This window comes from Onychostruthus taczanowskii, unplaced genomic scaffold, assembly GCF_017590055.1.
Source record: "Onychostruthus taczanowskii isolate IOZ18803 unplaced genomic scaffold, ASM1759005v1 scaffold20, whole genome shotgun sequence".
Classification (NCBI taxonomy): Eukaryota; Metazoa; Chordata; class Aves; order Passeriformes; family Passeridae; genus Onychostruthus; species Onychostruthus taczanowskii.
In genome coordinates this window covers 12,005,957-12,028,257 of record NW_024499240.1, presented here as the reverse complement: position 1 = coordinate 12,028,257, position 22,301 = coordinate 12,005,957, and the positions used below count along the sequence as shown (strand labels likewise).

Below are 22,301 nucleotides of genomic sequence, written 5' to 3'. Positions count from 1 at the left end.
TTAGGTAAAAGAGATGTCTAATGATCAGAGTCACTCTAAATGTTTTGATTTTTTAGATGTTTGTCATATATGAAGTTTGCACCTCTGAGAGTGACCTATGATTAATGAGTATACAAGTAGGGGATCAAAGAAACAGTTTCCATGGAAAATAATTGCTGCCTAGCACATATTGTCAACTTACTTAAAAGAGCTTTAAAAACATCTAGTTAAGGTCAAGGAATAATTTACTTGTTTCATTTGTCAGTCACAACTTCTTTTCAACATTTTTCACACAATAAAATATTAACAGAGTTTGTGACAACCATCCATGAAATGCACATGAAACATTTTTTCATTCTGACTGAAGTCCAACTCAGGGATGACATTAGAAAACTGGGAATGAAGTTGTGCCTTGGGTGTGTGATATGAAACCATCAGTAACTGTTCTGTCATCTTTTTTTTTTTCTTTTTTCCCTCACAAATACTGTTTTTCATTGACCCTGACCATAACAAACCTGCATCCCCTCTTTAGCACTGAGTCCTCTCAGTGCTGGTGAGAGCCAGTCAGGAGGATTTGGAAGAGACTGACAGCTCCACCCCAATCAAGCCATAGGTGTCCTCTCTGTGTCCAGTGGCAGGGTGAACATTACAAATATATTTCACTAGATGTTGTTATAGGGTTGTAAGAAGAGGAAGAAAATATCCCATAACATCTCACAAATGCATCAGCTGCTTTACCTGAGGTGAGTGAGTGGCTGATGAGAAAAAGGCTCTTTGTGTGCTCAGGGTTGTTGGAGGCAATTACATCACGTGGCAGGAATCAGTTTGTGTGAGGTGCCCGTGAGCAACAGCAGGTATTGTGTTGTTCTTGTGCTATGAAATGATTAATAGTCTTTTCCTAGGCTAGTGAAGCCAAGACATATTTAATTAATGTGTTTCTTTATAAAGACTCATGGCAGTAAGTAAGCTTTGAATAAAAGAGGAGATGCAATAAGAAATTGCTACTGGCAAAATCATTAAATAGCTACAGATGCAAGATTAAAGTGTATTGTATAAAAATCCTAACTGTGGTCATTTTTCATGTTTAAAAATGCCCTGGGGTGCTTTTTAGAGGTGAATCAAAATAGTATGTCAATTTCTTCCTTAGTTTATATAAACCTAATTACATATTAGTAATTCCCACTATAAGGACAAACTGTTTGCCAGAAGGTAAAAATGTTACTAAAAGAATGGTTGTTTTAATTTGGTGACAGTCTAACTAGTCAGCTTTGACATCAATATTTATAAAATGTCTCATCTTCTTTCATTCCACATTGTGTAGAGCACTGTCAGGTTCACAGTCAGTAATATTGAGAGGCATAACTTAAGTATACTAGACAGAAGAATCATACTCTCACAGCAATATCACAGGAATAGTTTAAATTTAGTTTCACTTTAACTTTTATTTCCATGCATCACCAGCTCTGTCTCTTTGTTTTCCTTTCTGTATTTAATTGAGTGCCAGTAGAATGCAAAGGTAGTGAAAAAAGTTTTGTGTTAACCCCCTCACAGGGACCATGGTGTTAGGAACCCTTAATTTCACCCTATGAGGCACACAAAGCTGCTCAGTTCAGCTGAGGCAATTGTTCTGGTGTGACCCTCCCTTGTCACAGAGGGTCATTATTAATTTTCATAAGCTGTTTCATGTTTTTAAGGCAGGTGACTGTCCCTTTGCCAGAGCAGAGGCTTTTATGTAGTTGTGTGGGCTCGTGTTTGTTTCTCCCCAGATGCTGGTGCTTCTCCCACCTGCCTGGCAGGGCCACCTCTGCTCTGGTTCCTGGGGCTGCTTTTGCTTTTGCAGTGAGCTCCTCCTGCCTGCGCTGGGAGGGAGGGGAGCACCAGAGCCTGGAAGGCAGAAGCTGAGAAGCCTCCTTGGGGCAGTTCTGATGAGTCCTGAGAGCAGGGACATAACCCCTGCCATAACCTCAGTGCCAGTGTAGAGCACAGGGTGGTTTCCGGGTCAGGTACACGTGGGTGATGTCCTGCAGAGCCAGGTCGGGTCTGCTCCTGGCCTTCTCGGCACAGGACAGAGCCAGCTGCCACCTCTCCTGGGGCTCTTCAGCCCACTCTGTCTGCCTCTCCCAGGGGATCTTGTACCAAGCATTTTGCAGTAACTAAGGCACTCTCAGCGTCTGTCACATGAGCAAACCACTGATTCAGTGACTGAGGTTTTGAGAATGTTTGAGGGAAAAAAGTTGTAGCCTGCAAAACTACTCTAATTGCTGAAGAAAAACTGTCACAGACTGCCAGGAGGTGTTCACTCGGGCAAGAAGTTGGGATCTGCTTGAGTCCCAAGAGCCTGGCAAGTAAGTCAAACAAAGTTTGAGTATGTTGACTATGATTCAGATTAACTGCTCTCATGTGGACATGCTTTGACAGCCTGAAGACAGATTTTTCTGGGCTCTTTGTGCTTTGGTGTGTTAGCACATCCAAAGTCTAGAAACGATACCAAGAGGTACTTGTATGTTGATGGTAAATATCCAGATAGCTAATATGCCAACATGCCTGCTTATTTAAAGACAAAACATAGGAAAAAGAAGATAAAAGTGGTGTTTACTGTTTTGGTCTTCTGCTGAAGGGCAAAAGACTCAAATGTTTGGTTCTAGTCTGCTCCGAAATGCCTGTGGGTTTTTAAATCTTTTTTTGCTCCCCACGATAAGATTTTGCTCCTGCTGTCTTAAGTCTGTCTGTTCTGTCTGACTAGGACTCCAACTATTAGTGCATGACACAAGACATCAAGTGGTTACATTTTCAGGGCTTGTTTCAGCTCTCATCCATGAGTATATCTGTTAATTATCCTGCATTTAAATGAATGCTGATTAGGTATATCAAGAGAAGTCTGTCGAATGCAGAAGGCATACAATTATTAAATTGCTAATGCAGTTCTCTCTTTGGGGGAGGCCTCTACAATTTTATGACGTGGTTGTGATCAATGTTCGCTCTAGTGTACGTGATTTTATGCAGCAGAACTGTGCAGAAATGGCACTTTTGCAGGATGATGTCCTTCAGTTGCTTGGGAGACCTGCAGCATTCCAGATCCCCTCACTTGGGTGGCAGAGCCCCAAATGCACACTTTAAGGTTACTTGCAGAGATTAAAGCGAGATTTCTGACAGATGTACATACAGACTGCCTGCCCTCACCTAAACTGAGGTGAATTTATCATCACTATAAGGTATCAGTTTTCTTTTTGAAGAAAAACTACTTGTCAGGTAGTGATGGATATTCTAAAGCACCTTAAACACAGAGTTTCTGATTATCTTTGGAAGAACTAGGTCCATTCCCAGCCTTAATTTAAGGATTTTTATAGTGTACTATACAAGTGGTTTTGAATGGATATTCTACAGTATTATAAAATCCTGAGACATTTATATGGGTCTTTTCATATCAGTCCTTTTTCCTGCAGTTAGGCGTGAACCATGGCTTTTTTCCTTGGCAATGCTGCAGAGTGGACAAGAGAGCAGCACAGCAGAATCGTAGGAACCTTATATGTAGTTAAGCACAATGTAACAATCTGTTCTGCCACTTATTATTTATTGTTGCTAAAGGATTTGCATGACAATTTATGCTGTCTAGATCTCAAGTGAGAGCATGATGGATTCATGAGTCCCCACAAAGCTGCTGTATTCTGTGTATATATATTTTATTCCCTCTGAGTGTCAGTTGGGCTTTCCTCTCACCCCCAAAAATTCCTGATGCCATTCCTCCCTCTTTTCCCCAGCATATCTCTGTGGACATAAGCATATTGGTGCTCAATTTGTGAAACATCAAAAATAGATGAAATATAAGCCATAGTGTCTTAGCAACAAATTCTTGTTATTTGCTGTCATCTTCTGACAGTGATAGTGCAGCAGGAGCAGTTGGCAGGAGTGGTTTGTGTGGCTTGGAGTTTTCATGCCTGCCTTTAAATGCAGGGCTCACTGTGCTATTCCATATCAACTCACTTCTACTCATACCCGAAAAATGCATTTTGAATGTGATTACTCCAAGGCTCTTTTTCCAGAGAGACTAAATATCTTTCCTTTCTAACTTTCTAGTCCCCACATTGTTTGCATTTGCTTTGCTGATGCAGTTCATGTTTTTGAACTAAGAGCAGTGTTTCAAACTTTTAAACTTCTTCAGACTCTGTGCCCTCACTAGTTTTGAAGCTCTGCTGCCTAATGCCAAGACATGCTCAGCTCCAGTGGAGATTATCTGAGCCAGTCTGTGATTGAGTGGCAGATTTTACAAAAGTGAGGAAAGGCAGAGTTGTTCTAATGATTCACATAGTGACTAGATCAGCTTGGTCTCTTACACATGAAGTGATGACAAAAATGAGAAAATTAATAAAAAGCCAGCTGCCTTTCTGAGAGTGCTAGAGACAAGGTGAAGAGGGCATCAAGGTAAACATCCATTTAGTCCTGTAAATAGGACTAAAATTTAGCTCAACCTGCTTACTTGGAAACAGTTAATTTAAAAGTAGAGGGAAAGATGAGGGAGGAGGTAGATTTATGTTTTTCTTTGTTGAATCTGAGAAAGAATCTGAAGGAGCCGCATGGGAGCACAACTTGTTCCCAGACCTTTGTGTACTCTGAATGCAGAGGTGAGTGCAGTGGAGGCTCCCAGCTTCAGGGCTGGTTCCAGGGCAAAGCCTGTGCTCCTGGCTCTCAGGACAGGCTCCAGGGCTCTTCTGTATGTGGAGGTGTTGCAAGATTTTTTGGGATAGGGGATTTAGAATCCTTTGAATGATCTTGAGTTACAAGATAAGGAGGTAAGTGTAAGTGTTTTGCTTCACATGCCAAGCTGTTTTGATCAGTGTATTTTGTAAACCAAGGGAACCAAACCATGCAATTATTAGGAAGGATAGGCAGATCTTTCTTCTACCTAGCAGAGTGCTGTTCTCTACTGATTTGGTTGATAAAGACCTCCTCCATAAATGATGAATGCACTGGTTTTTGTTTGTTTTGCCCAAGCCCAAAGACAGGACCCAGAGCTCTTCAACAGACAGTCTCCATGGATTTTGTCAGTTGTACCTGGTGATGGAAGCTTCTCAAGTTGCTTCAACACTGTGTATTAAGGTAAAAGGAGTGTAATCCCAGTCCATCAGGAGTACTAGTTAATCAGCTGGAATATCCTGTTATTCTTGGCCCTCAGCCATGCTGCCAGAGCATTGCTCCAGGGAGGATGTAGTGAGCGGTCTCAACAAGTACAGCATGACCTCTCTAGGTACCTGACTGTTCTCTGTGAGTTTTTGAAGGCCTAATAGTGTTTCTGACAAGGTCTCTGTTTTCTTGGCCAAGGAAAATTCCAAGGCATGAGTTGGATTCAGAACAAGCTAAATATTTGTGTGTGTTTAAAATACATGTGAAGGCCACCCAGACAATCTTAAATCTTCAAGTACCAACTGCTGGCAATAGCAGGGACTAAGCAGAGAGCAAGGATTACCAGGGTTCACAGCTGTTGATGATCTCCTTCATGGTCCTGTGAGTTTCTGTAGGGCATGAAGTCCCGGGATAGCCTGACAAAGAGAAGAGACTTTGTCCCCTGTTATTCAGTTATTGCTGGGGTTTTGTTGAATAATGTCACAGCAGGAGTGTGTCACTGACTGGCAAGGAATGATTGTCCAGACATTATCTGTCCAGGCACAGGGACCCACATAGGCCTGCACTCACCTGCCTGCAGTGCTGGTGCTTGTGAGGAGCAGCACTCGCTCCCCAGTGACACACAGCCCCTGCAGAACCAAAGCAAATCAGTAGTTTCTGTACTTCCAGGGAGCACACACAGTTTTCTCTCTTTTCTCCAGCCTTTATCACCTATTTGAGTTAAAAAATAGCACTGAAGGGCCAGTGAGAAGCTGTGTATTCCTCCTGCTGGTGAATATTTAGCTGCTGTGCATCTAAGCACTGCCCAGCTATTTGGCATGGAAGGTGCTTGTTATGAGGCTGTACTGTTTTTCATGGGGATACCCAATACCTGGTAGACCCAGGGAGCCATCTGGCTCTTGGGGAAAGAGCTGATGGCCAGAGTCATCTGAGTAAAAATGTGTGTTTCTGCCAATTTTCTCACTTTGCTCTTCTTCCTTCAGCACCAGGACTCTATTCCTACAGGTGTTTCACAATGGTGCGTTTAGGGACAAGACCTTCTTGCTTCCTGCAGTCAGTGAGGACCCAAATGTATGACAGACCAAAAATGGGGAGTCACTGAAGTTCATCCAGAAAACAAGTACTGTGACATGCCTTCCTTTGATATAAACTTTTTTTTTTTTTTTTACTGTAATATTGAGTTCTGAAACTCAGGTCTAAATATTACTCTTTCAGTTCCATTGGGATGGGTTTGTATGTGTGCAAACACACATGCGTGTATGTATACAGGCGGTGACACAGGCCATCAAATATATGTGCAAAACAACAGTAACTATGACACAAAAGGAAGAGACTAGAATAAATGAAAGGTGGTATGAAAAGCCCTGAGTGATACCTTTCTGAGTTCTTGAATTTGACTAAAATAAGCCAGAGATAGATCTCAAGCAATCTTGTGATACCTTTTGAGTGATGTGACAAATTGCCAAAAGCCATGGATCTGATGCCAAGCTGCTGGCTGTGCATGCAGGGTGAGATGCATTGTGTTCTGGTGGGAGACAGAGCCAGGAGCATGTGGGGTCACTGTGCCTGGTAGCCCCCTTGTGCCAGGGCCACCTCAGCAGCATGGTCTGGGAGCCCAGCCAAGGGTTGGCACACTGAGGTGCTGTGCATAGAAAACCACTTTTAGTGTCACTTGACAAATGGAGGCTTGTCAAGATGTTTGAAAGACAAAACAGATGCCCAGCTCTCTCTCTTGTGTAGGCTGGCAGCTCAGCGAAGCCCTCTCCTTGGTTGTCTGTCCTAACTCTATTACCTCTCTGTGCCTCACTGTCATCTCAGTCTTTACTCTTTCTTCTCCCCAGCCTCAAATCCCATTCCCTCTGCCTTGCCCCAGTTGTATCATCTAAATCATGCCAGTGTGGGCGGCAAACCACCTGTGACCCCCACCCTTGATGCAGACTAAGCTTTGCATGGCTCTAACGCTGTCCCTCACCAAGATGCAGTTCCTGTGAGTTATTCCTCTGTACTTTGTGCCACCTTTGCCCTGGGGTGGCTGTGTGGGACCTGGCACTTCTGTGCTTGTGTCTTTGGGGCAGACCCATCACAGCCCGAGTGCCATCTGTGCTGCTCACATCACTGTTCTCTACCAGCCTGGCAGGGTTTTTGTCACCTGGGTGTGAAGGCCAGCTTCTCCTGAGGGGGTGTGTCATTTGGTCCGAAGCCTCTGCAACTGGAAAAGTAATTAATAATGTTCAGGTGGCATACAAAGAGAGTTTGTTCTCTGAAAGCTCTTTTGGGCAGCAACAAGATTATCAACTATGAAGAGGTTATTTGAAAAATCAGCAGGGAGGGTCACAAGTTTCTTGAAGATCATAATCTTTTGAGGAGAAGTAGCTACTTCTGCATGTATGTGCTTGGGCAGAACTGCAGAACTGTGCTGGAAAGTTGGTACTATTGAGGGGAGGCAGTGGGAAGAGGAGGGGGAGGCATGAAGGAAAAGGTGGATGAATGTAGGTGATTCCCCACCAAAGGAGGATTGCTTGGATGTAAAATCTGGGTCAGTTTTTACTGACCACTCTCAGGAAGAGACAGTGAGGCAGAAACTGCAGGTGGCATAGGAACTTAGGCAACTTCTGCCATCACCCCCTCCCTCCCCTGCTACAGTGACGCTTTTTATCTGAGGTATGGATATCAAACACTGCTGTACTTGCAGTGGAGTTAATTAACACAGCCTGGAAGACATGGAAATTGGGAATCTAGTTTGTGCCAATCAGACAGTGTGACCTTGCTCAGAGGAATTAAAAAGGCTGTAATGAAAGCACAAGTTTCTGCAGAAATTCACACATTTCTTGCTTCTATCTGTCAATGTCCGTAAGAACAAAGAAAAATAGACAAGGACCCGCTGCCTCTGTCAGGTGTTCTGGATTGCAGAGTAACCCAAGCAAACCCTCACAGCTCAGGCAGCAAGGCAGTGCTGCAGGGCTGGGAGCCTTTGCTCTGGGCCCTTGGGTGGCACTGGGTGAGTGCCCGAGGCAGGGCCACTGCCCCAGTGCCTGGCACTCACCAAGGGGCTTGAAGGGACCTTTTCCTTCCTGGGCTGGCAATGGCCCACACTACCTTGCCTGGGTGTTTCTTCATGCCACTGAAAGCCTCTGGCAGTGGAGGGCTGTGCTTCTAAGGCAGGCATGGTGGATCTCCATGAGGGAGTCTCCACCCACACGTACTTTCTGAATTTTTTAAGTATCAGGGAGAGACCAGGGCACTGATTTATACGTGGCAAGAACATTAAAAGAAAATTGCCTGAACGTTGCTTTTTTCCAGCATTTGCTTATTGTTAAATCTGTGCTGTGACATTCCCTGGGAGCTGTAACTGGTACTCACCTGAAATGGTTGTGTTTGAATGGTGTGTGATAAGAGGTTCAACATCTTCTAAAAATTACTCTTGTGGTATATTTAGAGCTCCTTACAGCTCCTGTTAGCGAACCACATAGTTTCCTAGAGCTTAGATATTATGACAAGCTGTCTGCCCCTTTTGTTGTGTGAATTATGTGCCAGCATCTACAAAACCTGCTCCCTGTGGTGGAATGGGTATCTAATTTAAGATAGTTCCTGGTGGGAGCTCAGGAGGCAGTGAAAGCTGCTGGTTGCTCCATTGGAATTTCCTCCTCTGCAGTTGCTAAGATGATGTTTGGGTTTTCCCTGGCACAGTCAGTGGCCTCAGTGAAATCCAGGTATATATTTTATAATGGAGCAGTGCCTGGCCCTTGTGCTTGGTTGAAGCTGGGGGCTGGCATGTCTCTGTGTGAAAGCCAAGTCTTCACCTTCTCCCTCCTGAGCATTGATAGAAATCCTCTCTCCACATGTCAGAATGTGCAAAACTCGATTGTTAGCTGGGACCTCTGACTTCTTCTGTACTTGTGTGAGTGTATGAGTCATGGGAACCAAACTGAATCCAGCAGGGAGTGATTTGCTGGCATGACCTTCCCCACTTCATTGTGCCAGTCTAGATTCCACTACTGCCTCCTGACATTGAAAAGTGTTCACCCACACCACCACATATTCTGAGGGTTGTGGTTAAAGTAAAATGCTCTTTAACTCAATGGTGGTATTGATTCATTTTTGTTGTCTGGAGCCACTAGCAGTAGAAGGCTGTGGAGTAAAGACTTCTGTGTTTACATGTGTGATTATTGGAAATAAGGGTCTGCAGGGATGGCTGGAACAGTGAAAAGCCACAAACTGCATTAAGTGAAAGTTGTGGGTGTTCAGGGAGACCAGGCATTTGCTCTGCAGTTATTCTCCCCTAGATCATGGTAGACCCCATGAATCCTAAATGTGGCAGACATTTGAAAAACCTTGCACAGGAGCTAGGGAAATGAGAGGCCCAAGTACTTGTGGGTGGAAGTAAGGTTTTACTGTAGGAACAACGGATTGGGAAACTGCAATCGTATATTTTTGACAGCTGCAGTCGACTTTTACCTGGGTCAGATGAATTCAAGTGTCAGGCGATGAAACCCGCAGGAAATAAAGGACACTTTGTCCTTTTTTTTTTTTTTTATTACCCTTTTTTTTGTCATTACCCCAGGTACAGGTGGGATCCATTTGAGGAGAAAAGCAGAGACAAAACCAGTGATTCATGTGCTGAGCAGCTGCTATTTATTTTTAGACCACAAAAAGAAAAAGGTGGCATTTCTGATGTCAGAAAGGCGATTACATGAGAGCAGTCATACTTAGAGGAGTAAGTTAAAAATGCATATTTAGTAGCTCTTTTCTCCAGTACCCTCTGTGCTACAGATACAGGCCTGGTATTGGCAGGAAGAGCCTGACTGATAAGCTGTGATTGCTCTGAATAGTAATAATAGAGGTGATAATTGCAGTTAAGTTCTCACTCTGTTCCCTGGCTTCCCACTCCATTGGGTGGTGACCTAGGGATGCTGTGTGTAGCAGTGGGGAGGAGCTGAGCCACATGAAGGCACAGAAAAGCAAAAAAGTGGGGTTTTTTTACCTTTTCAGGCATTGGTGGTGGTGGTAGTTGAACAACCTGATCAGCCTAATGTAACAGTCTGGGATAAAGGGGCTGGGAATGGAATCTGCCAGCACCAGCAGGACAGTTTCCTTCGGAGGGTAGCTCAGTGGTCTGATGCTGGCTAGTCTAAACTCATCTTCTCCAACCCTCCCCAGTAACTGTGGAGGTATTATAACAGCCATCTGCAGTAATGGCTTAAAAATTGAGCTCAGTTTGGCTGAAAAGCCTCATATTTTCCGTGGCATAGTATTGTAATGGATTGTAAATTATGCTTGTTCAGTTTCCCTCATTGACATATTGGGGCAATCAGTTTGTACACGAATACTACCCCTATCCTGCACCACTAATTTTTGTGCTTGGCTCACTCAGTTTGCTGTGTTTCAACTCCCATCCTTCTAAAAAACAGAAACAGATTTCTCACTTCCACCCAGGCCTGTTTGCCTGTTTCTGACCCCTGCTGATTTTCTCTTCCCCTCTCAGTCGCTTCCTTTCAGTAGCTCTCTGCCTGCTGGGTCAGTCAGTGTTCTGCTTACAAAAATAACCCTATCTGCTCCTGCTTGTACTTGATTTCACATCTGCACTGGGAAGGCAGGGCTGGGATTCTCCCAGGGGAAACAAGCCCTGTTAGCCTGCAAGGCCCACAGGAGCCTCTAACCACTGGCTGGCAGAACATGAGCAGAGAGGGTGGCTCAGCTCTGCTTTTACTGAGCTCACTGTCCAGTCTCACCAGCAAACCTGCCTTTGACTGCAGGGCACCAGAATGACAGGGCTGATCCCTGGACAGGGGTGAAGCAAGTCAGAGCATTTGCTCAGGGATCCCATAAAAACCTGTGTTCTCCTAGTACTTAGACAGTGGGTTGTGCTATTTTTTTCTTTTTGCACTTAAACCTTCATGTGATTTGGAGGCTTTGTTCTCAGCTTAAAGCTTTCTGCATCAGCATAAAGTTGTTTGTGGCCTGTGCTGCTTGTGAACTGATTAGAAACTGGCTGCTCACAGCTCCTAGCATGAAGGGAGGAGAGGGGTGCCTTGTCCCATCTGGGGGATAGGACTAGGGAGCTTGGATGGCTTCTGCAGATTGCCATGGCCCAGTCAGCTGGTGGTGTTGGCCAGCAGCCACTGCACCAGCAGCATTTGCAAACCACACAGTTGCTAAGGCACTAGTGCTTGTGGCAGGCAGAAAGGAGCAGAGCCTTAGGAGCTGCATGTGGGAGCAGTGCTGAAGGTGCTCTGTTCACAAACAGTCTGCTCTGTCTGGCACAATTTGATTTCATCTAGATTAGATTATTTCAGTTAGCATTAAGCACAGCTGTAGGTATTTTTTAAGCTGGTATCTCCAGCAATTCAAAGGAGAGCAGTGACTGTGTGACATTGCTGCAACACTCCCTCCCTCCAAAAAAACCCTAATCAGCACAGATGCGTATTGTCTTCAAAGCAGAATCAGCTCAGAGTTGGCCACTAAACCCTTTCCAGGCTCTGATGAACTGAAGGGACATTTTGCTGAAAGACAAAAAGACATCCCTGCAATGAAGGACATGATTTTTGGTGTTAACAGTGTGCTTGCAGCCTGTGCATCTGAGAGTCAGCACAGAGGGCACCAGGTAGCAAGGGGTGCCAGCCAAATGTTTTGCTTGGGGGTTGCCTTTTACAGGTCTTTCATTAGCTGCAGAATATCTCTTTTCCTGCAGCTGGTCCTTTTACTCAGAAAAATCAATTGCAAAAAAAAATTGTGCACTGTCTGCCTCATCTTTCTTCCTGTTTTGTTTTCCTGGGACTCTCTGGACCTTACTGGAATTACCAGTTAGTACTGGTACCTGTGAGCAATTGGGTTTTGTGATGAAAGGAGGACTTAAAAATAAATGCCTGGACATAGAGCTTCAATTTTCATTTCATGGCTGTGTATCAAAAATAAACAGTGCCCAAATTTCTTCAGAGATGTGGGGCTTTCTTAGTATTAGTTGTTCACTCCTGGGCTTCCAGCCAACCCTGTGATTTTAAACTTATCACCAGAAAAAAAGGCAGGTTCCTAGCATGGAGGGGTTGACAGCAAGTCTGTGCATTTGTGGCTGTGCTTACCAACTGTCTGCCTGACGTAGTGCCTGAGACACACAGGCAGCTGAACTGCTCAGCACATGGCTAACATCAAATTAATGGCATTATTTCTGAAAGCAAATTCCTGCTGCAGCACAGTTACAGTCAATGTTCACATTCATTGCTTTTGACAGCCTGATATAACATAATTTAATTTAAATGCCCATGTGAGACAGAAGCATAGGCATTTATTTAAAAAACAAAAATAAAAGCCCACTTTTTTTTAAACATAAAATGTCTGCTCGAAGGAATAAATTAGCAGCCATACAGTGCAACTGATTTGCAAGAGCCTCTGGATTTCAGTGAAGAGCTCTTTTTAAAGATCAGTAGGGAAGACTGTAGCATGAGTGCTTTTGCCACTTAGGTGTTCAAACAAATGCTTGGTGTTAATTCCTTGTCAGGCTTTGATCAAGGGTTTGGCAGGGCGCTCAACTGAGTTTGAGCAAGCTGGCCATGTATGTCCTTCACCTTTGTCTTGTTAGGCAAATCCTGTAAGAGAATTACAAATCTGGATCCTCTTTCCTAAGTTACCATGGCTGCACAAAGCAGTGATATCCTCATGCTGGCAAGGGCAGCAGCCAGAATCAGAAGGTTTTCTAAGCATTTGCTTCTTTGGTAATTGCCTGACTGTTCTCATTGAGGTTTCCTTGTTTGTTCAGTTCCACCTCCCAGGCTGCTCTCAGAGTTGTGTTTGGCTGTGTCACATAAATTGGGAATATACAAGTGGTGGACTGGCAGTTCTGTAATAACTGGGGAGCCTTGCCCAGTGTGGTGGAGTGGGGGCTGTTTCTTGGTATCCAGCACAACCATTTAGATTTTAATTGCACCTTTCCAACCTCTGGAAAAGAAGATATTAAATAGTATGGGTGTTTTTCAAGGGAATGCCATTCCAGCAGAGACAGGTGGTGTTCCCTCTTCCCAGCCATTTATGTCATGCCGCGTGCTTTGTGTTGACTGCTGGGCTATGCAATGAACTGTCACCAGCCTCCTGGAAAACTAACCAGGCTCATGCAGAACAGCTCTGTAAATCCCTTTAGGTCATCCTCCCCAGTGCAGACCTTTGGGGCAAGATGCAAATGGCAAATCAGTGCAAAACTTTTGGGTTTTGCATGGGATGGCCTAATACTGAACAACTGTCAGATTGGTCTAGTTTGGGAGTTTAAATAAAGGTAACTAAAATCAGATGGAACTGGTTTTCAGGTAATGTGAATATTGTTTTTAACACACCACATTTATATGGCTAGCATCAGGCCCATCCCTGGGTCAGACTACCCACCTGCAGTGACATATCCATGGCGTGCGTGCAGCCCATGCTGTGTAATGGCATCCAAGCCACAAGTGAGGTGAACACTTGGTCTGTGTTACAAGTTAGGGCCATTCTAAGTGAGGTGAACATTTGGTCTGTGTTACAAGTTAGGGCCATTCTAATTTCTGCTTCCTTTGCTCGTTATTTATTTATTTATTCTATTTATTGTCATGTGCTTATTAATTTTTATTATCTTCCTCTGTGTCCTTTTGCTATCTGAACCCCTAGAGAGATCTGTCTCACAGAGGAGCAGCCTAATCCCCTGGATCCTGCTGGGTGCTTAGGGCAAGCCATGGCTGAATGGGCTCTGTGCAAGTTCCATAATCCAGATTCCTGCCCGCTTTCCCTTGAACTACTAAAAGACCTTTCTGCTTTTATATGGGACCAGATTATTTTGGAGTTGCCTTGTGAATTTTCCCAGCCACCTGGAGTAATGTTGGTGTTGTCCTCTCTCCCTTACAACTGGCTGCCCTGAAAAAGAGACTGCGCTTTGTAAATGGTATTGGCAGAGATAGTTGCTCCTTAGCTCTTGTCCCAGCAGTTGTCCTCAGGTTAGCAGGAGGCTGCTGGGATGTGTCACCTTAGGGCTGAGTGTCTTGGTGAGGCAGTGAGTGCCCTCAAGGCCTTGAGTGCTTCTTGCAGGTGTGGTTTTGTCTTTGAGACTCAAATATTTGGTGCAAATGGGATTTTTTTTTTCCCTGAGTAAAGGAAAACAGTTGGGACATACAGAGCAGTCAGGGCTGGTTCTGTGCTTCCTGGTGCTTTTCCTGGGAAAAGGAGCTTGGGTTTCTACCCACTCAGCTCCTTGTGCAATGACAGACAGGCAGGAAAAGCCTGGAGCCAGCATCTTTAGGGCTGATTCATGAAGTAAATGGAGAAAAGATAATATGAGGAATAACTTGGGTTAGATACAGAATTAGGAGGGGATTGTTCCTGTTTACTATCCATCTCCTCCTCTTTGTCATCATCCTCAGCCTTGTTCTCGTAGGCATCCCAGCTGCTGGCTACAGTGCATTGAGCAGATCAGCCCTAGAGCTCTGACCTTGGTGCTTGGCACAACCTTAGATAATTTCATTTGGTTTTCATCGTGTAACCTTGTGTCAAAACTGCACACAATAATCTATTCCACAGCAGTTACGCTTTGCTGCTCTTGCTTACAGAGATTTAGCACTTTATATATAATGGGGACTGCCTTTACCTAGGTGGATGTTTTCCATACATGTCAGATCTGTTCTCTGTGTGATATAATTGATTCCCAGTTGTTTCCTTCTTGCAAATTTTTGCTAGACCCTACTTTGGGAAATGGGAGAGAAGGTCTCTGGCTGTCAGTAACATGCTGATATACTGAAATGAGATGCTCAGTTTGATGTCTGAAATCACCAGCACATCCTGTAAAATGTGATGACTCAGGCCCCAGCAGGCAGTCGGTCTGATCACCTGATTTACTCAGTGCCAAAGTTGTTGCTGGTTTCAGCCAGGTAGAAACAAGCTCTTGCATTTGGTTTACAATTGGTAAGTGAGAAGCTGTGTCCAAAACCCAGACCTTAAATGGTACACCAGTAGCACAAGGCATGCTATTTAAGCGCCATCTTTTTTATTTATGGCCTTTTTATTTTCCTGTTAGGAAGTGAATTTCTGCTGTGCAAGGATTTAAAGATAAATTGGCTTGTAACATTTGGACCCTGCTTTTTCTGTGGTGTAACACATTTTTGCAATCCTTTATTTTCAGTGTGTGAGAAGTGATTATAGCTTTGTGTCTAATCTTTGTGTACAGTAATTTTTCATGCCAACATGTGCATTATGATCTCTGTCACAGACAATAAAGCAAAGCTGTTGACAAACTATCTGCAGTAATAATGAAAAGGGTGGATTTTTACAGTCTGCATTGATTCAGCAACACTGTTTTTGGAGTAGTCTGTTCTGAAATGTGAATGAATATATCATAATCAAATTCAAATCAAAATTGTTCCCACATTTAGCTTTGAAGGATGCATGGAAAAATATCTGCTTTTTGTAATAAGTTTAGCATAACAGTCTGATCTTTTCATTAATGATTTCCTACCCAATATTTCATTTTCAAAGCCATATGCAATCATTTAATTGTGTGCCTCCTTATTAATATTAAACACAATTAGTCCTACTATGACACTTTGAAAATGCACCCCTTTCAGTAAATGCTGCCTCCACACAGAGTATCCCAACGTGACAGCAGCTCTCCAGCATTTGGAGTCCCTTGGCACAGATTGTCAGTGCTGTTTCTGTGCCTGTGTTGCCTCTGAAATGTGGAGTGGTGTGCTGCTTGTGGCTGTTTCATTTGACTGTGTCTGGCTTTTTCAGCCACCCGTTGGCATCCACTGGCATCCTCTGGAGATTTTATTTTGTGATTAAATAGTAATGAAAGAGCTTGACTCTTTGAGAATTAGTTAAAAAATAACAGTAATATCACGAGCATGATGTGGGATGGGTGTTAAAACCTCTGCTATTTGTTTTTATTTACTCAGCCCTTGAGGATTGGAGAGAAAAGCTCCCATAATGTGCTGTCAGAGAATGTGTCTGCTCAGGAGATAAGCAACTGTCTGCTTTAGCAAGCAGCAGATTAGAAAATGGCTTTCACAGCTACTGCTTCAGCCTCCCTGGAAACACAGCCAGTTTGGAAGGCCAGGAAAGCCCCATTGCTCAGCGTGGGATTTTCTGCTTCACCAGGAGTAGTGCAAAGTGCTCATGTGGGGCTCCTGTCAGTGCAGTTCACTCCTGCATGGGCCCACTCTTGGCCTTCAGGGTCCTCCTGCAGCCCCTGGTGCTGGTGTGGGAGCTGCCAACACAGAGGCTGTGGGTGCTGCCAGTGCCATAACTGGGGTCCCTGGTGCTGGGGGTGCCCACAGCCTGGCCTGTGTGTCGCAGAGTGTTTCCTAGAAAGCATAGAAACAGTAATTATTAGTGTATATGTCCATATATATATTTTTTTGTAGAAATATACATGCAATGTATATAAAAGAAATAATATTGTGAAGTTGAACACAAAATGGTGTCACTGACCAAACTCAACTTTCATTTCCCCAGGCCCAGAGTGGGTTGCTGTTGGATTTAGAGCTGTCATCTTGACTCAAAAGCTTTGGTATTTGATTTGAAAAAAAAAAACCCAACAACTGAACCTACAACTATATGGAATTTGTCCCATCTATAGCCATTACCAGTGTCTGTCTAGAGCTACTTGTGCTTCTTAAAGCCTTTCATGGCTTGTCACAGGAACTGAACAATATTTAAAACCATGTCAGATTAAGGGTTTTCTAAGTAATATTAACCTGTCAAGGTAAAGACTTAGAATCTTGCACTTGCTTGACAAACTGTATTATTTGTCCTGTAATGTTATTTTGTGCTGAGGCTCTGCAGTTAGGTGTAGTTAGGTGTATGAAACCTGACTTTTAATGTTCCCTAAGGCTAAATGAAAATGGCCCCTTGATCAGTTTTTGTTAGAACACGTATTAGTCTCTTCTGGTTTAATTCACTGTCCTGCCAAATGCATGAGTTTAAACTTTCTCATGAGTTTTTATTTTCAGAAGGGCTGATGATACCAGTAGCAGAAGGATGATAGATGGATAGATGCTGAGGTGGACTGTCATGGACTCTCCTTGTCTGAAAGAGAGAGGCTTTGTTTGTAAGGGAGAGCAGGATGGTTCTGTGCACAGAGATGCTCACAATGACTGGTCTGTGAAGGTTGTTTCAATGCAATCATGCTTGTAAAGTTTACTCTAGCTTCTATCCAGTATTTAGTTTGTTAAGGTGTTGACACAATTTTGCTGACATTCTTCTTAAGTGGATTATGCTCACAGCCAGTTTTCAAAGCAAACAGATGGCTCTTCAAACGGAGCATTGCACACAGATTTTTTTTTTATGGTGTCTCTAGAATTATGACAGCTTTGTCAGAGAGGGCTAGTTTGTCGTTAATTTTCTCATGACAGATGATTCAAAATAATTTTTGCTTCTTCGTCTTGCTCAAATGAACCAGCTGTTTAAAAATAAAAATCACAAGGAGACCAAGACATAAATCAGTTGGTCTGTACATGAATGGAATTGCACTATTTTGATAAGTCCACTTCTGTTTTTAGATCACTGTAAAATAAGAATGTCTTCAAAATATTGGAAGTTTGCTCAGGAGGCATGTGTTTCTTCTTGGAACCCGAAGACATGCTGTGCATTGCCTCAGACAAAATCTGTAATCTGAGTTGCCTGTTTATTCAAATGTGAAATCAGAATATGTATAAGGGAGAGGGGGTGGGTTGGCACTTTCACGTGGGGCGTGAAGTCCCTTGGCTTCTGCAGATTTCAGGTGAGAGTCTGGGCAGGGCAGACTTGGGCTGTTGTCCCCCAAGTGGTGCATCTATTCCCAAATAGTGTCCATCCATGGGTGTCTCAGTCCCTGGACAAACACACAGTTTGTGGGCCACCCTGAGAAACATTTCTAAGCTTTGACCTCACCCTGGAAAGGGGTTGCTTCTTGCACTGAGGGGATTTTTCTGTTCTTGGACATGCACACAGAGTGCCAGGTTTTGGCTTGGAGAAGTTAAGGCTGCAAAGCATGGTCACACTGATTTTTTCCTGTTTGATGGTGAAGTCTTTAGTGTCTTTGGTCCTGTGTGCAAAAGAAGTAGCAGCCAGGGGTATTTCATCCTAAACCCAAACTATTTAAAACTTCATTTATGCAGTTTGAAGAGATGGAAGATGTATTGAGGACCCTTTCTGCTAACATTATCATGTAGTTAATGATACGTACTTTATTTATGTGCTGGTGTTGTCTCTGTCACTACAGCACCGGCACTATTCCTCTGCCATTTGCAGACTGGGAGGGGCACCAAGGTGGGCCGGGTGCTCCAGGCAGCTCTGGGGCTCTTGAATTCCTGCCTACTGTCTTTAACCATAAGCAAAACCTCTGACATAAAAGTAAGTTCAGAGCTGTGAAAAATATCTGCTGCATAATTTATTCTTGTTTTGTTATTTCACACCATGCTTGCTGACTGGATCCCAAGCTCTTTGTCTGTATATTCCCAGAACTGTCATGCTGCTGAGACACAAATCCCTTCAAAAGAGCTTCATAGCAAATAGCACAGAGCTGCTCACGCAGTCTCAGTGCTTTTTGTTATTCTCACACTGAGTTGTATTCCCAGCATCTGGATGGTGATTTGCATCGTTCAGCAGGGACAAATCTGTGACACCAGGAGATGAGGCAGTCACGTTCTCAGGCACAGGCTTCGTCCCTGGTTGACGTGGTGTCCCACGTGGTGTTTACCAGCGCTGCAGCCTTGCAAGCCACCATTGTTTCTTGGTTGTGAACATTGTGTACAGGGGCTCAGACCCTGTGAGTGCAGTGCCAGGCACTGGCAAAAAGGGAACTGTGCTCATCGGTGTAGGATAAATCCTTCCTTTTAGCTCTGGGGAAAGGGAGAGCAGAGATGCTCCTGCTGCTGGAAGGTGTCACACTGTGACTCATCCAAGAGATCTGATTGGTTTGGAGAACCCAAAGAGGGGCGAGTGATCAGTCACCCCTCCAGTGAGCCCAAGGTCCTGCTGTAGTGTCTCTTGTGTCCTGCGAGGCCATCAAAGTACCTGTGATTTGCAGGTGGTCAGGCTGGGTGGCAGGGATCTGAATGTGACATTTCAGTCAGTGGAGGTATTCCTTATGAGTGTAACCAGCTGCAGCATGTGCTGTACTTCAAGCTGTACTTGGGATGATATTAGGAGAAGAGGAGCTCAAATTCTTACTGATACTGAGTTTTAATAACCAGATGCATCTGGCTTTTATGTATTTGTATCCTGTAGCTCCAGAATCTTGTCGCTTCATGGCACTTGAGATATCAATATTGCATAAATATTCATTTTGCCATTTCTGAACCCCAACTCCTTAGTACAAATTTCATGTAACACATTTTTCCTGATTGTTACAAATTGGATTGATATCCTGTTAGTCACCTCATGTTTACATGCTCTGAGAAGATACAGAAGCAGCATGTTCATGAAGTCTCATTCCCCTTTGCCTTCTTGAAGATCCCAAAGAAAATGGTTCAGAAGGGTTCACTGCAGTCCTATGGGATGGTGTATTTCATATGGGCACAGCTTGGCCTGCTCTGCTCAAGGAGGGCCCAAGGCTGGGTATCAAATCCAGGTGGAAGGAGGGGTTCCTTATCAGGGTCTCTCAGCTCCTACCCCTGGCTGGGAACACACGGCCTTTGCCATGGGTGATGTGATGCTAGGGAGCAGGGAGGGAGCAGTGGCTTGGGGAGAGTGGTACCATATGCCATCACTGCCCTGGCCCTGGCAGGACCTTGCTCTTGATTGTGGAAGAGAAAATGCCTTGTCCTGCAGCCTCCTTCTCTTCAGGCCGAAATTACTTCCCAAGGTTGGTGACATGGAAGTGGGAGGAGTCTGGCGCCTGTCCCACCCTGTCCAGTGCTGGCTGCTGCCTTCCTCACTGTGCTGGCATCAAGCTACAGGAGGGGCTTCATTTCCAGGGGGCAGAGGTGATTTGAGATGGGACCTGGGACCTGTGGGGACACAGGAGCAGTATTGCTGCTTTTGGTCCTGAGCGATATGTGCAATCCCTGACTCTCTCTCCTGCATGTCTGTGCATCCCCAGGGCCAAGGAGATCTCCTGAAGAACGCCAAGAACGAAGCCCTGGAGAACATGAAGCAGATCCAGCTGGCGTGCCTGTCGTGCGGACTGAGCAAAACTGGGAGCGGGCAGGCGGATGCCAAGGCAAAACGGTGCCTGGAGGCAATACAGGAGAAGGACACTGGAGATGAGAATGGGAGGCTGTGAGGAGAGGCAGAGCTGTCACATTTGTCACAGATTTCAATAAGTCTAAACTATTTTTTTAAAGCATTTAAAAACTCACACAGGAGTGCCCTCTACAGGGTGTGATAGTATTAAAATCCTCACAACGTCAGTATTTTAATGCAGTTAATTTATCCAAGTTAAACTCTGGTAGTGAGATTTCTAATGAAGCCAAGCTGTCTGTATGCAAGTGCGTGTGTGTGTGTGCGCACATGCAAATCCTGTAGACACCCTTTCATGCATTACATTAGCCATTTGCTAATTTATTCCTTTGTCATCTTTGAATAGGCTTATTCATTCTGAAGATCAAAACAAATTGAGAGCACTTGTATCAGTTTTGGGCTTTACTTTACTCTCCAGCTTTTATCATTTTACTTATAGGTTATATTACTGTTATGCTGCTTAAACAAACAGACAAACCACAACAAATTTCACTGACAGCTGTTTTTGTGAGGACAAAACTGGTGGTTTGCTGCAGACCCTGAAGGTGATTTTTAGTGAGCAATTACAGCCAAGTAAACAGGATATGAAATGATCAGAGTTGCTAAGTAGATTATGAGTAGATTTGAGGTGTATTTTTTGCTGAATTTAGCAAACAGCTCTTCAGGGTACACCCAGACAACACATACTAACGTAAGAACCAGCTGATTTAGTTTATTCCAGCAAAACATTGCTACCTTGTAGATCTGCAAGACAGCTACCGTCTTTGCTGATAGGCATTAACTTGAGTAGTAATGACCGTAGCTAGTCAGCCCTGTAATTACAGGGAGAGCTGTGAATACCCTTTGGTGGTCATGAACGCTGAAGGTGACCTTCGGGCTGTTCTGAAACAGCCAGTGGTGCCAGTATTAAAAGGAAGGTTTTCCAGATTTCACAAAATGTGAGCTTTAGTGCAAGATAATGTGAGAGGTCAGGCCTTGCTTGCCACCTTCTGCCTAGATGTTGGAGTCAGCTGGATGAAGCAAGCAGGCTCTGGCCTAATGTTTTTATGGTTAAAATTATGCTGTGCTAGAGATTTAAAAGAAGGGCTGAATAACTGCTCCACGTGTAGTGTAGAGAAATAGCTTGGGAAAAAACAGGGTGCCAGCATTTTTGTGCAGCAGCTACAAATATCCTAACACATATCATGTGTTTGGGGAAGTTCTGAGAATTGACTGCCTCTTTGTGCCGCTCTGGAAAGGAGACAGAGAATGTCCCGAAGCATCCTCGTCCCTCCCGATGTCCGGCCCACGTGTGCTCACAACATTCATTTCAATTGTTTAAGTACTGTGCTTGAGTGGAATATTTGTGTTAACAGGACTAAGTGTTTTATGGTTATAAAAAGACTATATTTATTTAAAGCATTGCTTTTATTTTTAAAAGCTACTTTTTAAATTAATTTGATTAACAAATATGCTAATTTTCTGAACTTAACAAAAGTAATTGCTGAAAGTTTGATCATTGGAAAATCTTATATAGCTATTGTGTTAAGTTATTTTTGACTTCTTAATAACACTATTATGTTCATGTTGCACATTACTGAGAGAGTAAAGCTATGAAACAACTTTGACCCATGATTTTGCAGTGATTTTACATGATCCTGGATAAAGGTGGGTTAGAGTGGGTAAGTTGCTTGAGAGAAGGTCCTGCTCTAAGAGCAGCTGTGTTATTGTAAAGGTTATAACTCAGGTGCCTTAAATACCATTTCAGTAAAATTTGCCATACTTGTTCAGATCCAGCCCTAAATGCTCTGTTTATCTCTCCATTAGATTATGAGTGTGTGTTCAGACTTCCCTGAGGTCTGGAGAAGTGTCTTTCGTGTTTCAGGCAAGGCATAAAGCCCACATCAATGGTGTAAGTGTGCATGTTCACATTTTTCCCTCTTGGGTTATGTTTGTACAAAAACAACACTCAGCCTTCACTACTTACAGTTAGGGATGATGGAAACTGTTACCCCAGTATCATCAGCTGCTAAGGATCAGCCTTTGGAAAGCATCCCTCT

General features: G+C 43.8%; 1 protein-coding gene across 2 annotated transcripts in view; it reads left to right on the top strand.

The window, feature by feature from the left end:
• The window catches only part of PLCL1 (phospholipase C like 1 (inactive)), a 183,367-nt gene extending 161,491 nt beyond the window's left edge, over positions 1-21,876 (top strand). For both annotated transcript variants that reach the window (XM_041403443.1, XM_041403444.1), the window contains exon 6: positions 20,123-21,876. In XM_041403443.1, the coding sequence (XP_041259377.1) occupies positions 20,123-20,305 (183 nt within the window). In that variant the 3' untranslated portion in view covers positions 20,306-21,876. The remainder of the gene's footprint in view (positions 1-20,122) is intronic.
• The last annotated feature ends 425 nt before the right edge of the window (positions 21,877-22,301 follow it).